Genomic DNA, 20624 nt, shown 5'->3' on the forward strand with positions numbered 1-20624 from the left:
GCTCTGCTGTAGGGGTTTATCAGTAACCTATGTTATACATCCTTGATGTGGCAGAATGAAAAGCAGATTTTGTCAGATTTGGATCGATACCTACTTGTAAATAACCTTGACTCTTATCATTGGCCCCTAATGTTCAATGTAACATAGGGAGATAGCATCCCCTCCTTAGCTACATCAGGAAGATGCTACAAGAACAAAAAATTCCTTCTACATTTATACTAGGGATATAAAAAATTCAAGTATCAACATAACATATTGCTTCACTATTAGGTGATACCCACAGTCAAAGTCATACACTCATAACAAAGAAAAGCTATTTCAAAATGTTATTTTAGCTAATCTTTGGTTTACTCTCTTGGTCAGGATTTGACAGTGTTGCTTATATTGATTCTGCTCTATGGTAACCATTTTTGGTCTACTTTATTTCATTAAGGTCAAAATGTCTCTGATGAAGAATGGTACCCATGCTTCTTTTAATGGCAGACAAATGAGGTAGGTACTTGACCTAGTGGTTAAGATGTTGTTAAGAGGGGCTGGTGCTGGCCGGCGCCGTGGCTTAACAGGCTGATCCTCCACCTTGCGGCGCCGGCACACCAGGTTCTAGTCCCGGTTGGGGTGCCGGATTCTATCCCGGTTGCCCCTCTTCCAGGCCAGCTCTCTGCTATGGCCCGGGAAGGCAGTGGAGGATGGCCCAAGTCCTTGGGCCCTGCATCCGCATGGGAGACCAGGATAAGCACCTGGCTCCTGCCTTCGGATCAGCGAGATGCGCCAGCCACAGCGGCCATTGGAGGGTGAACCAACGGCAAAAAGGAAGACCTTTCTCTCTGTCTCTCTCTCTCTCACTATCCACTCTGCCTGTCAAAAAAAAAAAAAAGAGGGGCTGGTGCTGTGGTGTAGCAGGTAAAGCTGCTGCCTGCAGCGCCAGCATTCCCATATGGGCACTATTCAAGTTCCAGCTGCTCTACTTCCTACTCAGCACCCTGCTGATGTGCCTGGGAAAGAAGGCGGTGGAGGATCTGGGCTCTTGCACCCACGTGAGAGACCCGGATGAAGTTCTGGGACAGCTCTGGCTGTTGTAGCCATTTGGGGAGTGAACTAGCAGTTGGAAGCTCTCTCTGCCTCTCTGTAACTCTGCCTTTCAAATAACTTTTTCTTTTTTAAAATGTCACTAGAGACTCACATCCCATACAGAGTACCAGAGTTTGATATACCCTTCCAGCTCCTGAACTCACTGGCTTCCTGCTAATAATGCAGGCCCTGGGCTGCAGCACTGATGGCTTAAGTAATTGGATTCCCTCCACCCACATGGGAGAGACCTGGATTGAGTTCCTAGCTCCTGGCCTCAGCCTTGGCCTTGGCTCAGTGCAGCCTTAGCGATCACAGGCATTTGGGGATTAAACCAGCAGGTAGCTCTGTCTCTCACATAAAAATTAAATAAATAAATAAACTCATACAAATGATTAAGTTGAACTGTTGTCAATTTCAAACTGCATCTAGAACAGGAACTGCTGTTTTTAGAAAGAAAAAGATGCAGTACCTGGAGATTACAAGATAATTAAAGTGAATGAGCCAGCTCTCAGGGAGAGTCAACCAGCCCCACAGTAGTGTCCTTATAGGGGTGTGAGTGGGGGTTGTGGAGAAGGAACTCAGGAGCTTAAGAAATTCTAGAGGTGATAATTACCATTGGGCATCCCTATATGCCAGACACACTACTTAACTTTCACAACCCTGCAAAGTAGATCTGTCCCATGATCCTCTTCTTACAGCTAAGAAATCAGAGGTACAAAGAGATTAAGTACAGATAGTTTAATAGAGTTGCAATTGTAACCCAGGTTGGCCCGATTTCAAAGCTGTCTTTTCCAAAACATCACAGTCCCCCCAGAGAAGAGCAGCTGTGTTTTTCAAACACAAAGAATAACACTCATTTTCTCTAAGCGCCCTAGTTGGCAGGTCTTTCCTTCCTCATCTCCAGGTTCCACCTCTGAGGATCAATGCTATAAACTTGTTGCTCTCTTGATCACCACAGCAGCCTAGCTTCACTTTGGTCCCCGCTCCCCACTCATGCAGCCAAAAAGGCTATTCCCTAAATCAGTGTGGTTCTTTTAAACTTTAGTTCAAATTCAAGAGCTAAATGAATTTATCAGGATGAGACTAGCTTTTTAAAAATTGAAATAAAACAGAAAATAGAAGGCATAGCAAATAGCTTTGGTGCTTTCTGTAAATCTTTGTTCTATATAAATATGTATATCAAGATATAATGTATTTCATACCAAGAAGCTTGGTCAATATTTCAGGACTCCAAATGAGTATCTTCAACCTCAAGAAAACCAATAAATGTTTCTACTCATTTAAAAAAAGTTAAAAAAAAAAAAGTACCGAAAATGATCTCTTCAAAATCCAAATAACAAAGAATATTTGATTTACATTAGCACAAGTTAACCTTTGATTCCTAGAACTCTAAATCAAATGATACAATAAAACTTTGTAAAGCAAAAATTGGTCTAATGAGCTCAAATATTATTTGATACAAGTAACTTTTAGGAAAAGTTAATCCTTTAGAGTTTCTTATAATGGGAAATTTGTTTTCTCAAAAGCTAACTTACCAAAGCAGTGAGCTGGAAACTCATATCCTGTGAAATCTCATAGAAGCAGTTACCAGAGGCTAGGGAAAATGAGGGGGTAGAGGTGGATGGGGAAAAGTTGGTCAGTGGGTCTGAGTTACTGTTAGATAGAAGGAAGTTCTGGTGCTATATGGCACAGCAAGGTAACTACAGGCAAAAATCATGTACCGTATACTTCAAAAGAGCTAGAAAAGAGGATTTTGAATTTTGTTACCACAAAGACATGATGTATGTTTGAGGTGATGGATATGCTAATTACAATTACCCTGATACAATAATTACACAATGCATACAAGCAAAGAAATAGCACACTGTGCCCCACATGTGCTATTATTATGTGTCATTAAAACTCATCCATCAGATTGTGTGGGTGGGAGGGTGGAGGGGGAGGCAACACTTACCTGCTGCAAATTTCAAACTCAAATGCTTTTGAAAACTTACTTTCATATTTATCCTTTCCCATGTAAACAGTGTAAGCAGATGAATTAACTAAGACAAAACAAAAACAAAAAAGCAATTAGATAACCTCATCAACAAAACTGTTTCATGGGAAAAACAACAAATGCTTAGATTAAGGTTGGGAAATCATGGCTAGTGGGTCAGATCTACCTACTTCCTGTCTTGAGGAAGTTAAGAATGGATTTTACATTTTTAAAGGGTTAATGAAAAGCAAAATGAAGAGGAATGAGCTACAGAGACTGTATGTGGCTCACAAAAACTAAAATATTTACTATCTGGTCCAAATAGAAGCTTATGAATTCTTCTACGTGGCTACTTTTCTTTCCCAGAGACACAGCTGAGTGGCAACTTCTAGTTCAATCCTGTAACTTTGCCCTTCTTAAGGGTTAAAACAAAAACAAAAAACTCTACACATGGATAATTTTTTTTATTTGGCAGGTAGAGTGATAGACAGTGAGAGAGAGAGACAGAAAGGTCTTCCTTCCACCCTAAATGGCTGCTACGGCTGGCACTATGCCCACCGATCCGAAGCCAGAAGCCAGGTGCCTCTCCTGGTCTCCCATGCAGGTGCAGGAGCCCAAGCACTTGGGCCATCCTCCACTGTACTTCTGGGCCACAGCAGAGAGCTGCACTGGAAGAGGAGCAACCAGGGCTAGAAACCGGCGCCCATATGGGATGCCGGTGCCACAGGTGGAGGATTAACCAAGTAAGCCACGGCGCTGGCCCCTACACATGGATAATTTCAAACACGTTCCTATGCTTAATAAAATCTTATTTTGGATAATTGTATTAAGCTAATATCAGTTACATTCCAGTTGTGCTGCAAATTTTAAGGTCTCTCTATTGGGGCCAGCACTGTGGCACAGTGAGTTAAGCCGCCAACTGCAGTGCCGGCATCCCATACAGGTACCAGTTTGAGTCTGGGCTACTTCACTTCTGATCTAGCTCCCTGTTAATGGACCTGGGAAAGCAGCAAAGGATAGTCCAAGTGCCTGGACCCCTGAACCTATGTGGGAGACCTAGAAGAAGCTCCTAGTTCCTGATTTCAGCATGGCTCAGCCCCAGCTGTTACAGTCATCTGGGGAGTGAACCAGAAGATGGAAGATCTCTCTGTCCCTCCTTCTCTCTCTGTGCTTCTAACTTTCAAATAAGTAAATACATAAATCTTAAAATAAAAGGGGGAGCTCTCTATCCTATGCTCTCAAACATCTACATCAGTGACTCTAAACTTTGACTGCATATTAGAATTCCTGGCAATGTCACATCTCCACCTTGTCCAGCTAAATTCAAATCTTTGAGTGGCGTGGAGTGGTGAACATTTTTTTTTTAAATCTTCCAAGTGATTCTAAAGTCAAGTCATGGTTAGAAACCACCATCTTAAACCAAAGGTAATATTCACAGTATGGCTTATCTTAGAAATGGCATTTCCTTTATTGAGATATGTTTTAACATGGACATCCTTGGTCTGGATTTAAACAAGTTAATAATCACAGTGGAATGCTGAGTTTCCAAGCTAGTCTACCACAGCTTGTTTAACCATGAATGGATTTCAATTCCTAAACTAATGGTCAGTAGGGCTGTGGCCTACAAAGCCTGAGAGGCAGACCTGTGGGCTGTCACCTAGTGCATAACACACACACCCACACACACACATTAAGCAGAGCTCATAAAGCCAGGGACTATAAATCATATAAGTCCTTAAATTAGGGATTGCCTTACTTTCAATAATGACATGATTCTTAAATTATTGATTCTAATTGCCTTTCTTGGGGAGGGGAAACTAGCAGTTCCTTCAATTAGCAGTTATGATGACAACAGTCCAGGATAACTTGGAAGAGTTCAAAGAAATTACTTGGGGGGCCAGCACTGTGGTGCAGTGGGTTAAAGCCCTGGCCTGAAGCTCTGGCATCCCATGTGGGCACCGGTTCGAGTCCCGGCTGCTCCTCTTCTGATCCAGCTCTCTGCTATGGCCTGGGATAACAGTAGAAGATGGCCCAAGTCCTTGGGCCCCTGCACCCATGTGGGAGACCCCAAAGAAAGCTCCTGGCTCCTGGCTTCAGATCAGCACAGCTCCAGCTGTTGTGGCCATCTGGGGAGTGAATCAGTGGATGGAAGACCTTTCTCCCTGTCTCTACCTCTCTCTGTAACTCTTCCAAATAAATAAAATAAAGCCTAAAAAAAAAAAAAAAAAAGGAGTTAATGTTTACATCAACTAGTTGACAGAAATACTTGAATACTTGTCCACAGTGAATATTATAGATGCTTGGTAAGACCTTACCATGGCATGTAACAAATGCCAGAGGGTAGGAATGAAACTAAAACAATCTTTGATTTCTCTCTGCATGGACTGGCAATATTTCATCTGCATACCTTTTGATCCTATAATTTCACCACTAGGAATATATTCTACTAAAACACTCTACCACACAATGATCTTTTTATAACCTGAGCACTCATTAAAAGAGACTGGCTCAGTATATTATAGGACAACCATAAACAAAATATCATGTAAGTTACCTATTAAAAAGAAATGATAGATGAAGAAATTAAATAGCAGAATAATATTTCTGTGTATCTATACAAGTACACAATAAGATTCAACTTATACAAAAAATGATTGTATAATGATTATTTAACGGCATATACTTATTTATATGTGTTTATACATAAGTATGTAGTCTTTTTTTTTTTTTTAAAGATTTATTTACTTATTTGAAAGTCAGAGTTACAAAGAGAGAGAGAGAGACAGATTTATCTTCCATCTGCTGGTTCACTCCCCAACTGACCACAATGGCCAGGGCTGGGGCAGGCTGAAGCTAGGAGCCAGGAAGCTTCTTCCAGGTCTCCCACATGGTTAGCAGGGGCCCATATACTTGGGCCATCTTCCACTACCCTTCACAGCCCATCAACAGGGAGCTGGATCGGAAGTGAAGCAACCAGGACATGAACCGGTATCCCTGTGGGATGTCAGCATTGCAAGTGGCAGCTTTATCTGCTATGTCACAATGCCGGCTCCTGGTATATATTCTTAATATACATACATATTTCTTCAAGGAAGGAAGGAAGTATGTCTGTTAACAATAGTTACTTTAGCTAGCTTAACAAAACACAGACAAGTTTTGTAACTGAACAAAAATAATTTTTAAAATAACTGAAACAAAGTTCTCTCTGTAGGCCAAGAGAATGACAGAAGAAATGTTTTGATTGTTAACCTATTAAATGAGGTGATTACGAACATAACTGTAACAAACTCACACTGAGAGGCATTCTATAAAATAATTCTTCAACTAACAATGTCATTATAGACAAAGATTGAGGAATTGATACCAATTAGAGGAGCCCCAAGGGTAATGACAACTAAATGCAACAATGATTTGTAATTTTCTTTTGTTATAAATACATTAGGACACCCCTGAAAACTGAATAAAGTCTGTTAACAGTAACGCTGCAATGTTAATTTTTATTGTTTTAAAGATTTTATTTATTTATTTGAGAAGCAGAGTTACAAACAGACAGGGATAGACAGAGAGAAAGGTCTTCCATCTGCTGGTTCACACCCCAAATGGCCTCAATGGCTGGAGCTGGGCAGATCCGAAGCCAGGAGCCAGGATCTTCTTCTGGGTCTTCCATGGGGGTACAGGGGCCCAAGGACTTGGGCCATCTTCTACTACCTTCCTGGGCCACAGCAGAGAGCTGGATTGGAAGAGGAGTAGCCGGGACTAGAACCAGAGCCCATATGGGATGCCAGTGCCACAGGTGGAGGCTTTAGCTCACTAGGCCACAGAGCCAGCTTCCCTAATTTTAACAATGAAGAATGTCTTCTGATAAGAGAATACTTTAATTTTAGGAATAAAAACTGAAGCAGTTAGGGATAAACTGCAACTTTATTGGTTTAGGGAAAAAAATGTGTGCATGTAAATAGCAAGACAGAAAAAGAGAAAGAAATAATGCAGTGAAATGTTAGAATTTGACGTACTGGCAAGATACTGGAAATTTTTACTACTCTTACAACTTTCCTGAGAAACTGAAATTATGTCAAAATAGAAAATGAAAACTAAAAATGAACATGATAGCTAAGCAAAAGGTCTGAATAAAGCTCTTTTCCATGTTAAAGAAGTGTAGGAAAAGTAATAGGAATTCCAATACATTTGTTATTTTCATCCAAACATCAAGCTGCTCAAGTATAGGAGCTCATTATTTTGAACATATCCACCCCAGTGCAGCAACCATCCCAAATTTACTCACTCGTGCTGGGATGATTTCACAATTTACATTATAACCTATCTGGAGATATGACATATGAACAGGTACTAAAAATATGAGTTAACTTAATGAGCCACATGTGGTCTTGAATTTGATACTGAAAATATACTAACATTTCATTATTCCATTATGATAGAGCATCAAAGTATGACAATTGAAAAAAATTTAGTCACACATACCAATTTTAGGCAAAAAAATTTCTATAACAATTTCCTTCCGATTTCTAAAAAGGTTTTTATGCAATAAACTATTAGCTGGTTGAAAAACTTGGTTATCCATATACTCATTCCTCAAGATTCTGTCTGTTCCAGGTTTTTTGTTTTTGTACTTTCAATGGGTGAACTCTTAATTTTACTGAAAATGTTATAATTTTTTTTAACTTAGCTATTTTGAAAGAATTGTTGCATACATACAATTGTATTAGACTTAGAGGCCAAATATTTGTCTAACAGGGAGCAGTTCTGCTACTATAATAGAAGCCACTGAGAGGAAAGGACCTACAAATCTGAAGCATTCTGTTCTATCAAGGGTACCTGTCTATGCGTGAAAAACTCAGAACAGTTTTAAGGGGAATAAAGCAGCTAGCACAACATAAATTTAGTATCCCCGCAACCTGCCTGTATTGTGTATTCCACTGTTGGGTTTGTGTAGGTATCTACCTATACTATTGGGGACTTTCATGAATGGAGAAGCTACAAACAGATGCTTGACTTACCACATGATGAAGGGACAGAAAAACGATAAAATAGCTGCGGCCCAATAAGTTTTCCAGATTATTTTGTTTTGCTTCTAGCAATTTTAATACGGGCCGGAAAAAAAAAAAAAGAAATTTACAGAAGCAGAGAAATAACTTATGGCACACTGTGGAAGTCTAAACTACTGAGAAAGTAGAGGTGAAAATGTGATGGAGTAGGAGGCTCAGGAATCTGCAAGTTACAACTTCACTGGACCTCAATTTTCTCATCTCTTCCAAAGTACAACCCCACCCAAACCCACACAAACACGGAACAAGTTCCCATACATCTCACCTTTAACAAGCAAGCACAGAAGCAGTAAAACAGAGTGCTATGAGTAAGTCAAAAAATAACAGCCATTTATTTAGTAAGCATTTAGTGAGAATGCTGTAGGTCAGGCACTATGCTAACGAAACACTATAAAGAGATCTGTTCCTGCCCTCCCTCTGGCTCAAACAGATCACTTTAAAACCACGTGATAAGCAGGACCGCAAAGGTGTACCTGGGGCTGGGGAGGGGGGTGGGATCCCTTAAGAGCTATAACTAAGTAAGTTGGGTATGGAAGCTAGGTCAGGAGAGGCATCTGTCTCTCTTAACGGAGTTAACTGGAGATCGATTCTACACAAGAACATCATACGCAGAGAAATGAAATCGAGCCATAGCATTTCTTGGGAGCTAAGAGCATGTCTCTGCTTGCCAAAAACCATTACATGTCACTTTTTAAGATCTGGGGATCCATTTGGCCGGGTGAGTGGCTGCATCTTCGTTGCACGCTCTTTTTTTATTGCATCCCTTTGCACCCCAGGCTCTGCCACCCTTTTCTAGAAGGGCCGGCGGGCTTCATCCAAGACAGAGTTGTTGGTGGGCAATTACCACCGTGCCAGCCCAGGGTGGGTTGGGGGAGTTCTATTTGGGATAGGGATGTGTGAAGGAGTTCACAAACTCGGTCCAGTTCCTAGAAGCGACGGGAAGTCTTTCTGAGACGAGACGCGCTGCGGGCTGCAGAGAGCTGGGACACGGCCCCTCCGCGCCCCCCAAGCCCGGGAGAGGGGACGCCGGCCAAGCCCGGACGGTCGTGAGGGACGCTCGCGCGGGAAACCCCTCGGGGCTCCACAGGGAACACCCGCCGCTGAGCAAGCGTTTTGGGACGAGGTCGAGGCGCAAAGATGGCCTGGGGGTCCTGGCTTGGGGGTCCCGCTGACGAACAGGGACCCGCAAGGGCGCGGCAGCCACTCACCGCTGCTGCTGGTGAAATAGAACACCATGATCCCGGCGGTGGTGGGGCGACTCCGGCGCCGAGCAGCAGCACTCAAATCGCGACCCTCAGGAGACCAGACAGACGCGCGGCGGGCGCCTGTTCCCCGGAACGTTTCCGCGCGCTTCCGGCGGACGGCGGGTCGCGTCATAACGCCGCTCCGGGGGCGCCATCTTTAATCCTGGCAGGGCGAAGGGCGGAGTGCAATGACTTGGGGTTTGAGGGAAAGAGGCTGGGGCGAGGACTCCTGGTGGTTGGAAAGCGTTTCGGAACACTCTGTCATTTTTGAAGCAGGGAAAGAAAAATGCCATCGTCAGACCCTACTTTCAGAGCCCCTGCCCAGTGGGCGTTCATATCTTGAGGGTTCTTGTATTGGTTTTTATCTGCCTCCTCTCCTAGGCCCCTCCCCTGCCACCACCTGTCTCCGTAAGAGCAGAAACTGTCTCACAGTTGGAGGTTCACTGTTGACTTGCCTGTCTCTTAGTGGGAGGCTGTTAAATTTTTAATGAACTCAGATTCTTCCACTATTTGACAAAATGTTTCCTTGGCCTTCTGAATCTTGTGGTAGGCCCATCTGTGCGCTTCCTCAGAGAACAGCTTAGCAAAGTTGTTTGGTACAGTACCCTCCCTCACAATATCTGCTCACCCTAGTGTCGGATGGGTCCCATATTGGGCACATTGGTTAACCTCTCTGTGTTCACTTTGCGCATCTGCAAAATGAAGATGACAATCAGCTAACTCAAAAATTTTGCGAGGATTAAGTCACTGAATAGGCATCAAGGATTTAGAACATATCGATCACCTAAGGAAATGGTTACTGATATTGACCAAAGGCATCCTACCTCTCAACACTGGACTCAGACCATTCTGCCTTTAACATAAGGCATCCATGTGCTACCCACAAGATTGGGCAAATCCCAAACCTCTGAACCTCAGAGGTCCTCCAGCTATAACATGAGAATAATCATTCGTATAAAGCTCCTGTAGCCCTTACCTTTGACGTGATTATTTCTCTTATTTCTGGTAAACAAAAATAATGGGGGACCTTTGTTTTGGACTGAACTTCCACTAAGCACCAACAGAACATACGAAACCAAAATGGAATCAGTCGTGCTAAATGCCACATGATCAAGCTGAAACATTAAAGAAGTAGATTCTCTGAAAGACCCGGCTTCCCTAAAAACGAAGATTCTAGTGTACCTGAGTCAACATTAGGCAATCCCCTCTGTGTTAACCCTTACAAAAAGTAAAGAAAACCACTGTTCTGGGAGCTTTCATTCTATTTTGCCCTGATTCATGAATCAAAAACCAAATTAGCTATAACTAAATTTGTTAGAAGTTTGTTTTTTGAAAATGAATTCTGGGCCGGCGCCGCAGCTCAACAGGCTAATCCTCCGCCTTGCGGCGCCGGCACACGGGGTTCTAGTCCCGCTTGGGGCGCCAGATTCTGTCCCGGTTGCCCCTCTTCCAGTCCAGCTCTCTGCTGTGGCCCGGGAAGGCAGTGGGGGATGGCCCAAGTCCTTGGGCCCTGCACCCACATGGGAGACCAGGAGAAGCACCTGGCTGCTGGCTTCAGATCAGCGAGATGCGCTGGCCGCAGTGGCCATTGGAGGGTGAACCAACGGCAAAAAGGAAGACCTTTCTCTCTGTCTCTCTCTCTCACTATCCATTCTGCCTGTCAAAAAAAATAAATAAATAAAAATAAAATAAAAAAGAAAATGAATTCTGACCAACTTCATTCTATGATGTTGAATCCATCACTTAGCTAAATTTTATTTAGAACTCAAAATATGTCAGACTGTACCAGAAACTGGTGACACAAATATAACAATAATAGCTAACAATCAACAGATGTTTTAGGAATCTGGCTATTTGCCAAAGCAAGAATCCTAGCTCTGTTCTGCAAATATTCATCTTTTTCACGCCTTTGGTTTTACTCTTTGTAAAATTAGAATGATACTTCATAGACTGTGGTGAGGAGTAAATGAAATAAACATGTGAAGCATCTAAGAACGCCTGGTTCTTCGCATATGTTCCTGCCCTGATTTAATCTTTAAATTTGACTTAAAGAGAAGTAGGAACCTAAAATAATACTTTCAAACTGTGAAACGAAAGGATCAAGCATCACATGTGAAAAGTGCCTCGGGAATCTTGTAAAGGCAGCTTTACAAAACTCCTACACCAAGCGATGTCAGAATTCGACCTCGCGTTCAACGGGGCCAAAGACTACAGTTCCCAGAAAGCCCTTCGACACGGTCCCGGGGATGGCGTCCGGAGTCGTTGCGAGGACCTGTGGAAGGCGTGGTTTCCCGGAGAACCCAGCTTTTTGCCTCCCAAGGGCGGGAGAATCTTGGAGACAGCCTCCTAAGTGGGCGGGGAGAGGGCTGGTGGGCAGCCAATCCCCGAGGCCTCCCCTGGAAGCGTTGAGCAGCGGCGAATCGGAACGCAGGAGCTCCCGCCGCGTCTGGCGCGCGGTAGTTTGAATACTCTGACCCGCGGCGGGCTCTCCTCAGGAGAGGTCGTTTTCGTGCCTGAGGAGACGTGTGCTTGCTCGGTGGAGGGGCGTTCTGGGCTCTGAGGCTCAGGTAATCGCTGTCAAGGGCCAGGGTGGCGGGGCGGGCGGCTGGCCGAGGAGGACGCGCGGCTGCGGAGCGTGGGGGCGAGTGTCAGGGGGGAAGAGCTTGTGCCCTGCTTGGTGGCTTGGCGGGCTCGAGACCTGGGGCGCCTAGCGGCCCTCCGCCGTCGCCTGCGCCGGGTTCCACCGTCCGGAGGCCGGCGTGTGCACGTCTTTTTGCCCTGACGGGATTCGGGAGAGGGGCTGCTTTTGCTCTCGCCTTTGCTTAGCCCTCGAGCTTCGAGTCGAGGAGGGGGCAGTGCGTGAACTTGATTGGCAGCAGGCCGTCTGCTCCGGAGTTCGGGCTTGGTGGGTGCACTCAGCCTCCGTATGAGGTCGGGTTATTTCACAGATAGGGAAGCAGGCGGCTTGCCCAAGGCTGCTCGGCTGCTCACGCTGGGGACGGTTCTGCTTGGCCCGTTTGCTTGCTCGGCTCTGCCTTCATTGAACTCAGGTGCAGGTTGTGAAGTGGAATACTAAGGCAATGAGGGGTGCCATGGGAGCGGAGAGCACAGCGCCTGACGGAGAGCAGTGAGATGGGAACAGTATCAAGAAAGATTGTCCACAAAACAGTGTTTAAACTTCGTGTGAAATAATTGTGCTGTTTAACAAAGTGTGCCCTAAATGGGGATAAAAATTCTTCCCCTTGGTGGGATTATTTTCCAGGTTGAAATGTGTGTGTGTTAATGTTTTTTCTTTTTTCTTTCCTTGTGTTTACAAACTACTGTAGTATAGTATTTTTTCCTCTTTAAATTCATGGTTTACATCGTTATTAAAATAATTTGCTTAAAAACACTTTTTTTGGACCTTTGTAGACTAAAACCCATCTGAAAACTTTTCAGATTTCTATAATATAATTTTGATAGTGACTTTAATATTAATTTGAGGAATTTGATTATTCTATTGCTTTTAGAAATTTGATTAAGAAGATGGAAACTTTTACTCCAAAGAAGAGGAAGCAACATTCCTTGAATGGTGATAGGTGAGTCTCATCCTATGGATGGAAACTCTTAAAAAAATACATTGTTGTCTTTATTATCTTTACTATTTTTTTCTCTTTTTAAGATTTTTTTTTTTTAACTTGAAAGTCAATTATACAGAGAGAGAGAGAGGGGTCTTATATCCGCTGGTTCACTTCCCAATTGGCTACAATGGCCGGAGCTGCACTGATCCGAAGCTAGGAGCCAGGACTTCTTCCATGTCTCCCACGTGGGTGCAGGGGCCCAAGGACTTGGGCCATCTTCCACTGCTTTCCCAGGCCACAGCAGAGAGCTGGATCGAAAGAAGAGCAGCCGGGACCTAAACCGGTGCCCATATGGGATGCTGGCGCTGCAGGCGGTGGCTTTACCCGCTATGCCACAGCACTGGCCCCTCCTATTTTTTCTAAAATGTCCACTCATCAATTAGCCTACTCCTTGTGGGTATAGTAATATTCTGTATTCTTTTTTTCTTTTTATTTATATGACAAGTAGAGTTATAGACAGAGAGAAAGGTCTTCCTTCTGTTGGTTCACCCCCAAATGGCCGCTACAGCCGGCGCTGCACCGATCCAAAGCCAGGAACCAGGTGCTTCTTCCTGGTCTTCCAGGCGGGTGCAGGGGCTCAAGCACTTGGGCCATCCTCCACTGCCCTCCTGGGCCACAGCAGAAAGCTGGACTGGAAGAGGAGCAACCGGGACTAGAACCCGGCGCCTATATGGGATGTTGGTTCCGCAGGCGGAGGATTAACCAAGTGAGCCACCCGGCACTGGCCCCGTAATATTCTGTATTCTAATTCTAGTCTGGAAATATAGGATGCTTTCATGGTGAATTAATCCTTTCTGATGAGATTCAAAAGAGCTGTTTTCTTTGGCTAGGAAGTACATCAAATCTTTTATTACCTTATTCCTTCCACTCTCTTCTGTAATGTTTAATATAGTCTTTAATATATATATAGCCACATAGTATATGCTCGTTTGTAAGCAGTCTTAAAAAGTTTGTGTACATTAGTCCCTCCTTATCTGCAGTTTCACTTTCCAGTTTCAGTTACTCATGGCCAATATCAGTCCAGAGATATTAAATGTAAAAGGTGAGAGTAGTACAACAAGATATTTTGAGAAACCACAATTAGCTTTTATTATAATTTATAAATATGATTGTCCTATTTTGTTATTGTTATCTCTCACTGTAGCTTATTTGTGAATTAAACTTTTTTCCCCAGAAACCTTTTATCTAAGGTATATAAACTTCATATATTTCATAAATACAACTTGAGGAACATAGTGATTCTTCCCACCCTCCTTCCTGCACTCCTACCCTTCTTCCTCCCTCTTTCATTCTTATTCTTTACTAAGATCTTTTTTAATTAACTTTATACACACACGATTAACACTATACTAAGTAAAATGTTCAATAAATAGTATTAAAAAATGTTCTTCAGCACTTGAGATAAGATTTGTTCAAAGTCATTGCATCTCAAAGTGCCAGTTTCACTTCTATAGATTATGTTTTAGGTGCTCTATTTGTTACCAAAAATCAGGGAGAACATACAGTATTTGTCCTTTTGGGACTGGCTTCTTTTTTTTTTTGACAGGCAGAGTGGACAGTGAGAGAGAGAGACAGAGAGAAAGGTCTTCCTTTTTGCCATTGGTTCACCCTCCAATGGCCGCTGCGGCCAGCGCATTGCGCTGATCTGAAGCCAGGAGCTAGGTGCTTCTCCTGGTCTCCCATGCGGGTGCAGGGCCCAAGGACTTGGGCCATCCTCCACTGCCTTCCCGGGCCATAGCAGAGAGCTGGCCTGGAAGAAGGGCAACCGGGATAGAATCCGGCGCCCCAACCGGGCCTAGAACCCGGTGTGCCGGTGCCACAAGGTGGAGGATTAGCCTGTTAAGCCACGGCGCCGGCCAATGGACTGGCTTATTTCTCTAAGTATAATGTTTTCCAGTTGCATCCTTTTTGTTGCAAATGACAGGATTTAATTATCTTATGGCTGTGTGGTATTCTATGGTGTACATATCCCATAATTTCTTTATCCAATCTTATGAATTAAACTTGGTCACTGGTAAGTATAGGAATAAACAGTGTAGTCACGTGTGTGTGTGTGTGTGTGTGTGTGTAGGATTCTGTACTATCAGGTTTAAGCATCCATAGGGTCTTGGGACATACCCCCTAAATATAAGAACTGCTGTACTTAGTATTTACTATGTGTCATCCAGAGATATAGATTATTCCCAGTAGAAAAGACCCCAGAGGGTCAGTTTATTATAGATAATTAATCATGATAGGAGACTTGCAGATAGTTGAACAAATGTATGGGCTATAATTTGTATATGTCCAAAAAAGGGAAATATTTTTTTCAGATTTATTTATTTGAAAGAGTTAACAGGGCTGTGGGGGCATGGAGAGAGAGAGAGAGACAGAGAGCTTCCATCTGCTGATTCACTTCCCAAATAGCTGTAACCACTGGGACTGGGCCAGACCAGACCGAAGCTAGGAGTTTCTCCTGGGTCTTCCACATGGTTACAGAGGCCCCATACACTTGGGCCATCTTCCACTACTTTACCAGGTGCATCCCATATAGGATGTTGGCATCCCAGGCGGTGGCTTTACCACTACGCCTGTGATGCCAGCCTGAAATAGATTTTAAAATGCATACATTTATGTCAGAACTTTTTTGCAAAAAACTGTTTTCTTTCTTTAAATTTGTTTGTTTGGAAGGCAGAGTTTAGATCTTCTGTCAGCTGGTTCACTCCCGAAATGGCCGCAATGGCCTAAGCTGGGCCATTCTGGAGCCAGGAGCTTGTTCCTAGTCTCCCGCGTGGGTGCAGTGGCCTAAGTGCTTGGGTCATCTGTTGCTGCTCTCCTAGGTGCATTAACAGGGAGCTGGATGGGAAGTGGAGAAGCCCGGACTGGAACTGGCACCCTAATGGGATGCCTGCACTACAGGTGGCGGCTTTACCTACTATGCCACAGTGCTGACCCCTGCAAACTTTTCACGAACAGGATTGGGATTTTGTTTTGAAAAATGAGTGCTTTGTTTGATAAAGACAGAATTCGAGAAACTGTTTAAACCTCTCCATAAAGTGTAGATATGTTTGATGAGGAAGGCTGTATTATTTTTAATATGACTTATAAGTAGTTATTACTTGGTGATATATTTATATAAATTTTTAAGCAATATAGTGAACTTATGAATGGACTTTGTTTCTTTTTTCACAGCCTTTTATCAGACATTCCATCAAAGAAATTAATTTTGGACCTTACTGAAAATCTGTTTCCATCACCTGATTTTTGTCAGAACAATGATAAAAATGAAGAAAAGGTGCTATGTTCTCAACAAGACCATTTCATTTCAAATCTACTCAAAACAACTGAAAAAAATAGATTGCCATCTGCAAATCAAGGTTCACCATTTAAATCAGCTGTAGCCCCTGTATCCTTTTACAACAAAGATAAATGGTACCTCAATCCACTGGAGAGAAAGCTGATAAGAGAGAGTAGATCTGCTCATCTGAAAACTAATAATGAAAATAAATCTTTCCCTAGTGTGATAGAAAATATTCAGGGAAAACCGGTCTGTTCAAAGAAGAAGAACAAAAAACCACAGAAGAGTTTAACTGCTAAGTATCAACCAAGTTATAAACAGATAAAGCCTATATCCAGGAATTCTAAAAGTTCCAAACAAAACCGAGTGACCTATAAGCCAACTGTGGAGAAAGAGAATAATTACTGTCCAACTGAAAATAATATGAATGCTCCCCGGGTATTAAGCCAAAAAATAAAACCACAGGTTACACTTCAGGGTGGAGCAGCATTTTTTGTTAATAGAAAAAAATCCTCTCTTAGAAAGTTGTCTTTGGAAAATAAGCCATCACTGGAACATATCCAAAAGAATAAATCAGAAGTGATGGAGGATTGTGATTCAGAGACTGTCAGTGAAGGAAGAACTTTTGAGACGAAGCAAGTGCCAAGGTGTTTGTCACTAGAAAAAGAGAATTTGAACATTGAGCTATTCAGGACAAGAAGCAAAAATGAAGAGAAATTAATAAAGGTAAATAATGCTAAATATTTAAATTTTAATATTTTAGAAAAAGCTGGCTAACAAAACTTCAACACATGTAATATACATAACTGATATATTTATTATAATTGTAATAATTTATTATAATATACATAACTTTTATTTACAGTCTGGAGAACTATTTTATAAAACAAGTATTACAGCATTTAGTCACTATAGAGAATTCAGAGTCAGTGGAAAGATGACTTAGTTTTTTGGCTTAAGGAAATCGGATATTTTGTTGCATTAAGGTATACATTTCATTAAATTCCCTCATGAGTATAAGTTTTATTTCCCTCATGAGTATAAGCTTACTAATCTTTATTTGATATTCTGTTTTTAGAAAGTAGAAATAACAACATTCTGAGAGTGTTAACAGTATAAGCGTATCGTTTTTGCTCATTTTAAGTGGTAGATTATGCCAGAATCTCTGCTATTTCATTTGGTCTTGCTATTACTAACACAGCTATCTTAGATTAGTACCATCTGATGGAAATAGAGTTTTGTAGTGGAGTGACTGGGTCTAGGTTCTTTTCTCCAGTACTGGAAGGAATTCCAGGACAAGACATAGAGAAAGGTCCACAGAAAAGCAAGGTTTATTTGTGTGCAAAGCTAAAGTACACACTCAAGAGGGAATGCAGACATGCTCAAGAGAGCTGCACTAATGAGGTTTGGGTCCATCCGTTTATATGATCCAGAGACAGAGGGTGGTGTCTGAGGTGGGGTTTATTCACAAAGGGTGGGGTTTGGGTCAGGACTGGGGTATTGTGGATTCTCTTGTCTGTTTTTGGAAATCCTGGTGTCAGGTGCATGATGGGAGTAGGGAGTGTCAGCATGGTAATTTTATTATATTGACCTTATAATTAGCTAAAGGTCATTGCAGCTCTTGCACCTGGCTGCCATGTTATTTTCAGCTGCTGCCAGCTTTCTACTGGGGAAGTTTGGGCAGTGCAAGTGGGGCTACAGCAAAAGCAAGACCATAGACGAGGGTTGGCAACCTCAGTTCTTCTTGATAGTCATCTCCTTGCCTACATCAGTGTGAACCACATGTCATTTAAAATTTTCTGATTATATTCAAACATTTAATACAATATACTTAAAATATTCCCATCTCAGTGTAATAAAAAGTTATCAATAGGATATGCTACTCTTATTGTGTGAAATTCTTATCCGTGTTTATTTTATACTTAACAGCATATCAATTTAGGCTAGCCACATTTAAGTGCTTATTCACAATAAGTGTCTGCTGGCTACCACATTAGACTATGTGGTATAGACCTACTTTCTTTTGTTTTAAATATTTATTATTTGAAAGAGAGGTCTTCCATCCACTGGTTCACTCCCCAAATGGTCACAATGGCCAGAGCTGGGCTGATCCGAAGCCTGGAACCAGCAGCTTCTTCTGGGTCTCCAACGCAGATGCAGGAGCCCAAGGACTTGGGCCATCCTCCACTGCTTTCCCAGGCCATAGCAGAGAGCTGAATAGGAAGAGGAGCAGCCGATACTCGAACCAGTGCCCATATGGGGTGCTGGTGCTGCAGGTGGCAGCTTAATCCAATATGCCACAGCACTGATCCCCTAGACCTTCTATTGTTGACCTCCTGTACATGAAGGGTCTTCAAAAATCTGTGAAAAGTGTATGCTTTAAAAAACAATGCATGGGGGCCGGCGCTGTGGCGCAATGGGTCATGCCCTGGCCTGAAGTGCCAGCATCCCATATGGGCACCGGTTCTAGTCCCTGCTACTCCTCTTCCAGTCCAGCTCTCTGCTATGGCCTGGGATAGCAGTAGAAGATGGCTCAAGTCCTTGGGCCCCTGCACCCATGTGGGAGACCTGTAAGAAGCTCTTGGCTTCGGATCTGTGCAGCTTTGGCCGTTGCGGCCATCTGGGGAGTGAACCAGTGGATGGAAGACCTCTATCTGTCTCTACCTCTCTCTGTAACTCTGCCTGTCAAATAAATAATATAAATCTTTAAAAAAAATGCATGGACTTGAAATTTTTTGCACCAAAATAAACATACAATATATACAAATAATTACATTTTCTTTGAACTTAAAAAAATTTTTAAAGTTTTATTTGAAAGGCAGAGTGAGAGGAGAGAGAGCGATCTTCCATCTGCTGGTTCATTCCCTAAATGACCACAACAGCCAGGACTGGGCCACGCCAGAGCCAGGAGCTTCTTCCAGGTCTCCCACATGGGTGCAGGGGCCCAAGCACTTGGGCCATCTTCCACTGCTTTCCCAGGCCCATTAGCAGGGGACTGGATCAGAATTGGAACAGCTGGGACTCGAACTGCTGCCCATGTGGGATGCTGGTGTTGCAGGCTGTGGCTTTAACCCAATAAGCCAAAGTCCAACCCCTTTTTTGAACTTTTTGAAATCAACCCATTTATATTCATCAAAACTCTGGCAGCTAGAGAAATGGACATTCATATAATGTTCGGTATACCCTCAGGCTCATATATATCCAGCAATTCAAGTTCTATAGACATTTCCCTCCTAATGTGCCTTTATTATATTCCTACTCACTCACTGACAGTTGTCAGATTCAACTCTATATTACTTGTAGTCACCTATATTTCAAAACTCAGTGGGAGAAGTAGATGGGTGGCTGGTGAAACAAATCTGGCCCATGGATATTGTTTTTCACTTACATAATTTTAAAAATCTGAGCTCTTTTTATTGTAAGAGAGCAAATTGCTAGTATCATGAAATATTAAAAGATGTAGCAAAGGGGCCAGTGCTGTAGCACAATAGATTAAACCTCAGCCTGCAGCACCAGTATCCCATATGGGTGCTGGTTCATGTCCCGGCCTCTTTTCCAATCCAGCTCTCTGCTTATGGCCTGGGAAAGCAGTGGAAGATGGCCCAAGTAGTTGGGCCCCTGCACCCACAGAGGAGACCCAGAAGAAACTTCTTCCTGCCTTTGAATCTGCTCAGCTCTGACCATTGCGTCCATTTGGGGAGTGAACCACTAGATGGAAGACCTCTCTCTGTCTCTATGCCTTTCAAATGAATAAATAAATCTTAATAATTATAAATAAATAAAATCTATATTTGTATTATATGAATATAATAATTAAAATAAAAAAATCTTAAAAATCTTAGATCTATCTACTTGATTTAATCAATTTATTATTGAATCATGGAGAGTCTCCCGAAATGGCTGCAATGGCTGGGGCTGGATCAATCTGGAGCCAGGAGGTTTTTCCAGGTCTCCCACACAGGTGCAGGGGCTCAAGGACTTGGCCATCTCTACTGCTTTCCCAGGCCATAGCAGAGAGCTGGATTGGAAGTGGAGCAATTTGGATTCCAACCAGCTACCCATATGAGATGCCGGCACTGAAGGCAGTGGCTTTAGCTGCTGCGCCACAGTGCTGGCCCCGAGCCCTCATTTCTTTATGAAGAATGTCTCAGCTGAGTTTAAGACCTTTTGACAGATATGGGCTGTCATTTCCTTCGATTAAATCAGTATATATGTTCATATATGTACTTAGATGAGCCAGATTTTGATAAGAGTTTTACTTATCTGTCATCCTGTAGGTATTATATCTGTAGTCCCCAGTGTAAATGTTTCTTCATGTTTATCAAGTATTGCCATATATACTACTAAGTGAATCATGATCCTGCTGGCTAAGCCACT

At 42.8% G+C, this 20624-nt stretch overlaps 2 protein-coding genes across 4 annotated transcripts in view; one reads left to right on the forward strand and one right to left on the reverse strand.

The window, feature by feature from the left end:
- The window catches only part of CCDC25 (coiled-coil domain containing 25), a 42230-nt gene extending 32772 nt beyond the window's left edge, over nt 1–9458 (reverse strand). The window contains exons 1-2 of one of the 3 annotated variants that reach the window (XM_062212954.1): nt 9315–9457; nt 3063–3110 (exon numbers count right to left, since the gene is read on the reverse strand). In XM_062212954.1, the coding sequence (XP_062068938.1) occupies nt 3063–3110; nt 9315–9342 (76 nt within the window). In that variant the 5' untranslated portion in view covers nt 9343–9457. Of the gene's footprint in view, nt 1–3062; nt 3111–9314 lie in introns of those variants that run through there. The other 2 variants (XM_062212953.1, XM_062212955.1) reach the window with 2 other exon arrangements.
- A 2351-nt stretch (nt 9459–11809) lies between these two features.
- Nucleotides 11810–20624, forward strand: part of ESCO2 (establishment of sister chromatid cohesion N-acetyltransferase 2) — a 38441-nt gene continuing 29626 nt past the window's right edge. The window contains exons 1-3 of the mRNA XM_062212889.1: nt 11810–11917; nt 12860–12928; nt 16142–16973. Coding sequence (XP_062068873.1) covers nt 12876–12928; nt 16142–16973 — 885 coding nt within the window. The 5' untranslated portion in view covers nt 11810–11917; nt 12860–12875. The remainder of the gene's footprint in view (nt 11918–12859; nt 12929–16141; nt 16974–20624) is intronic.

The sequence above is a fragment of the Lepus europaeus genome, chromosome 16 (genome assembly GCF_033115175.1).
Source record: "Lepus europaeus isolate LE1 chromosome 16, mLepTim1.pri, whole genome shotgun sequence".
NCBI lineage: Eukaryota > Metazoa > Chordata > Mammalia > Lagomorpha > Leporidae > Lepus > Lepus europaeus.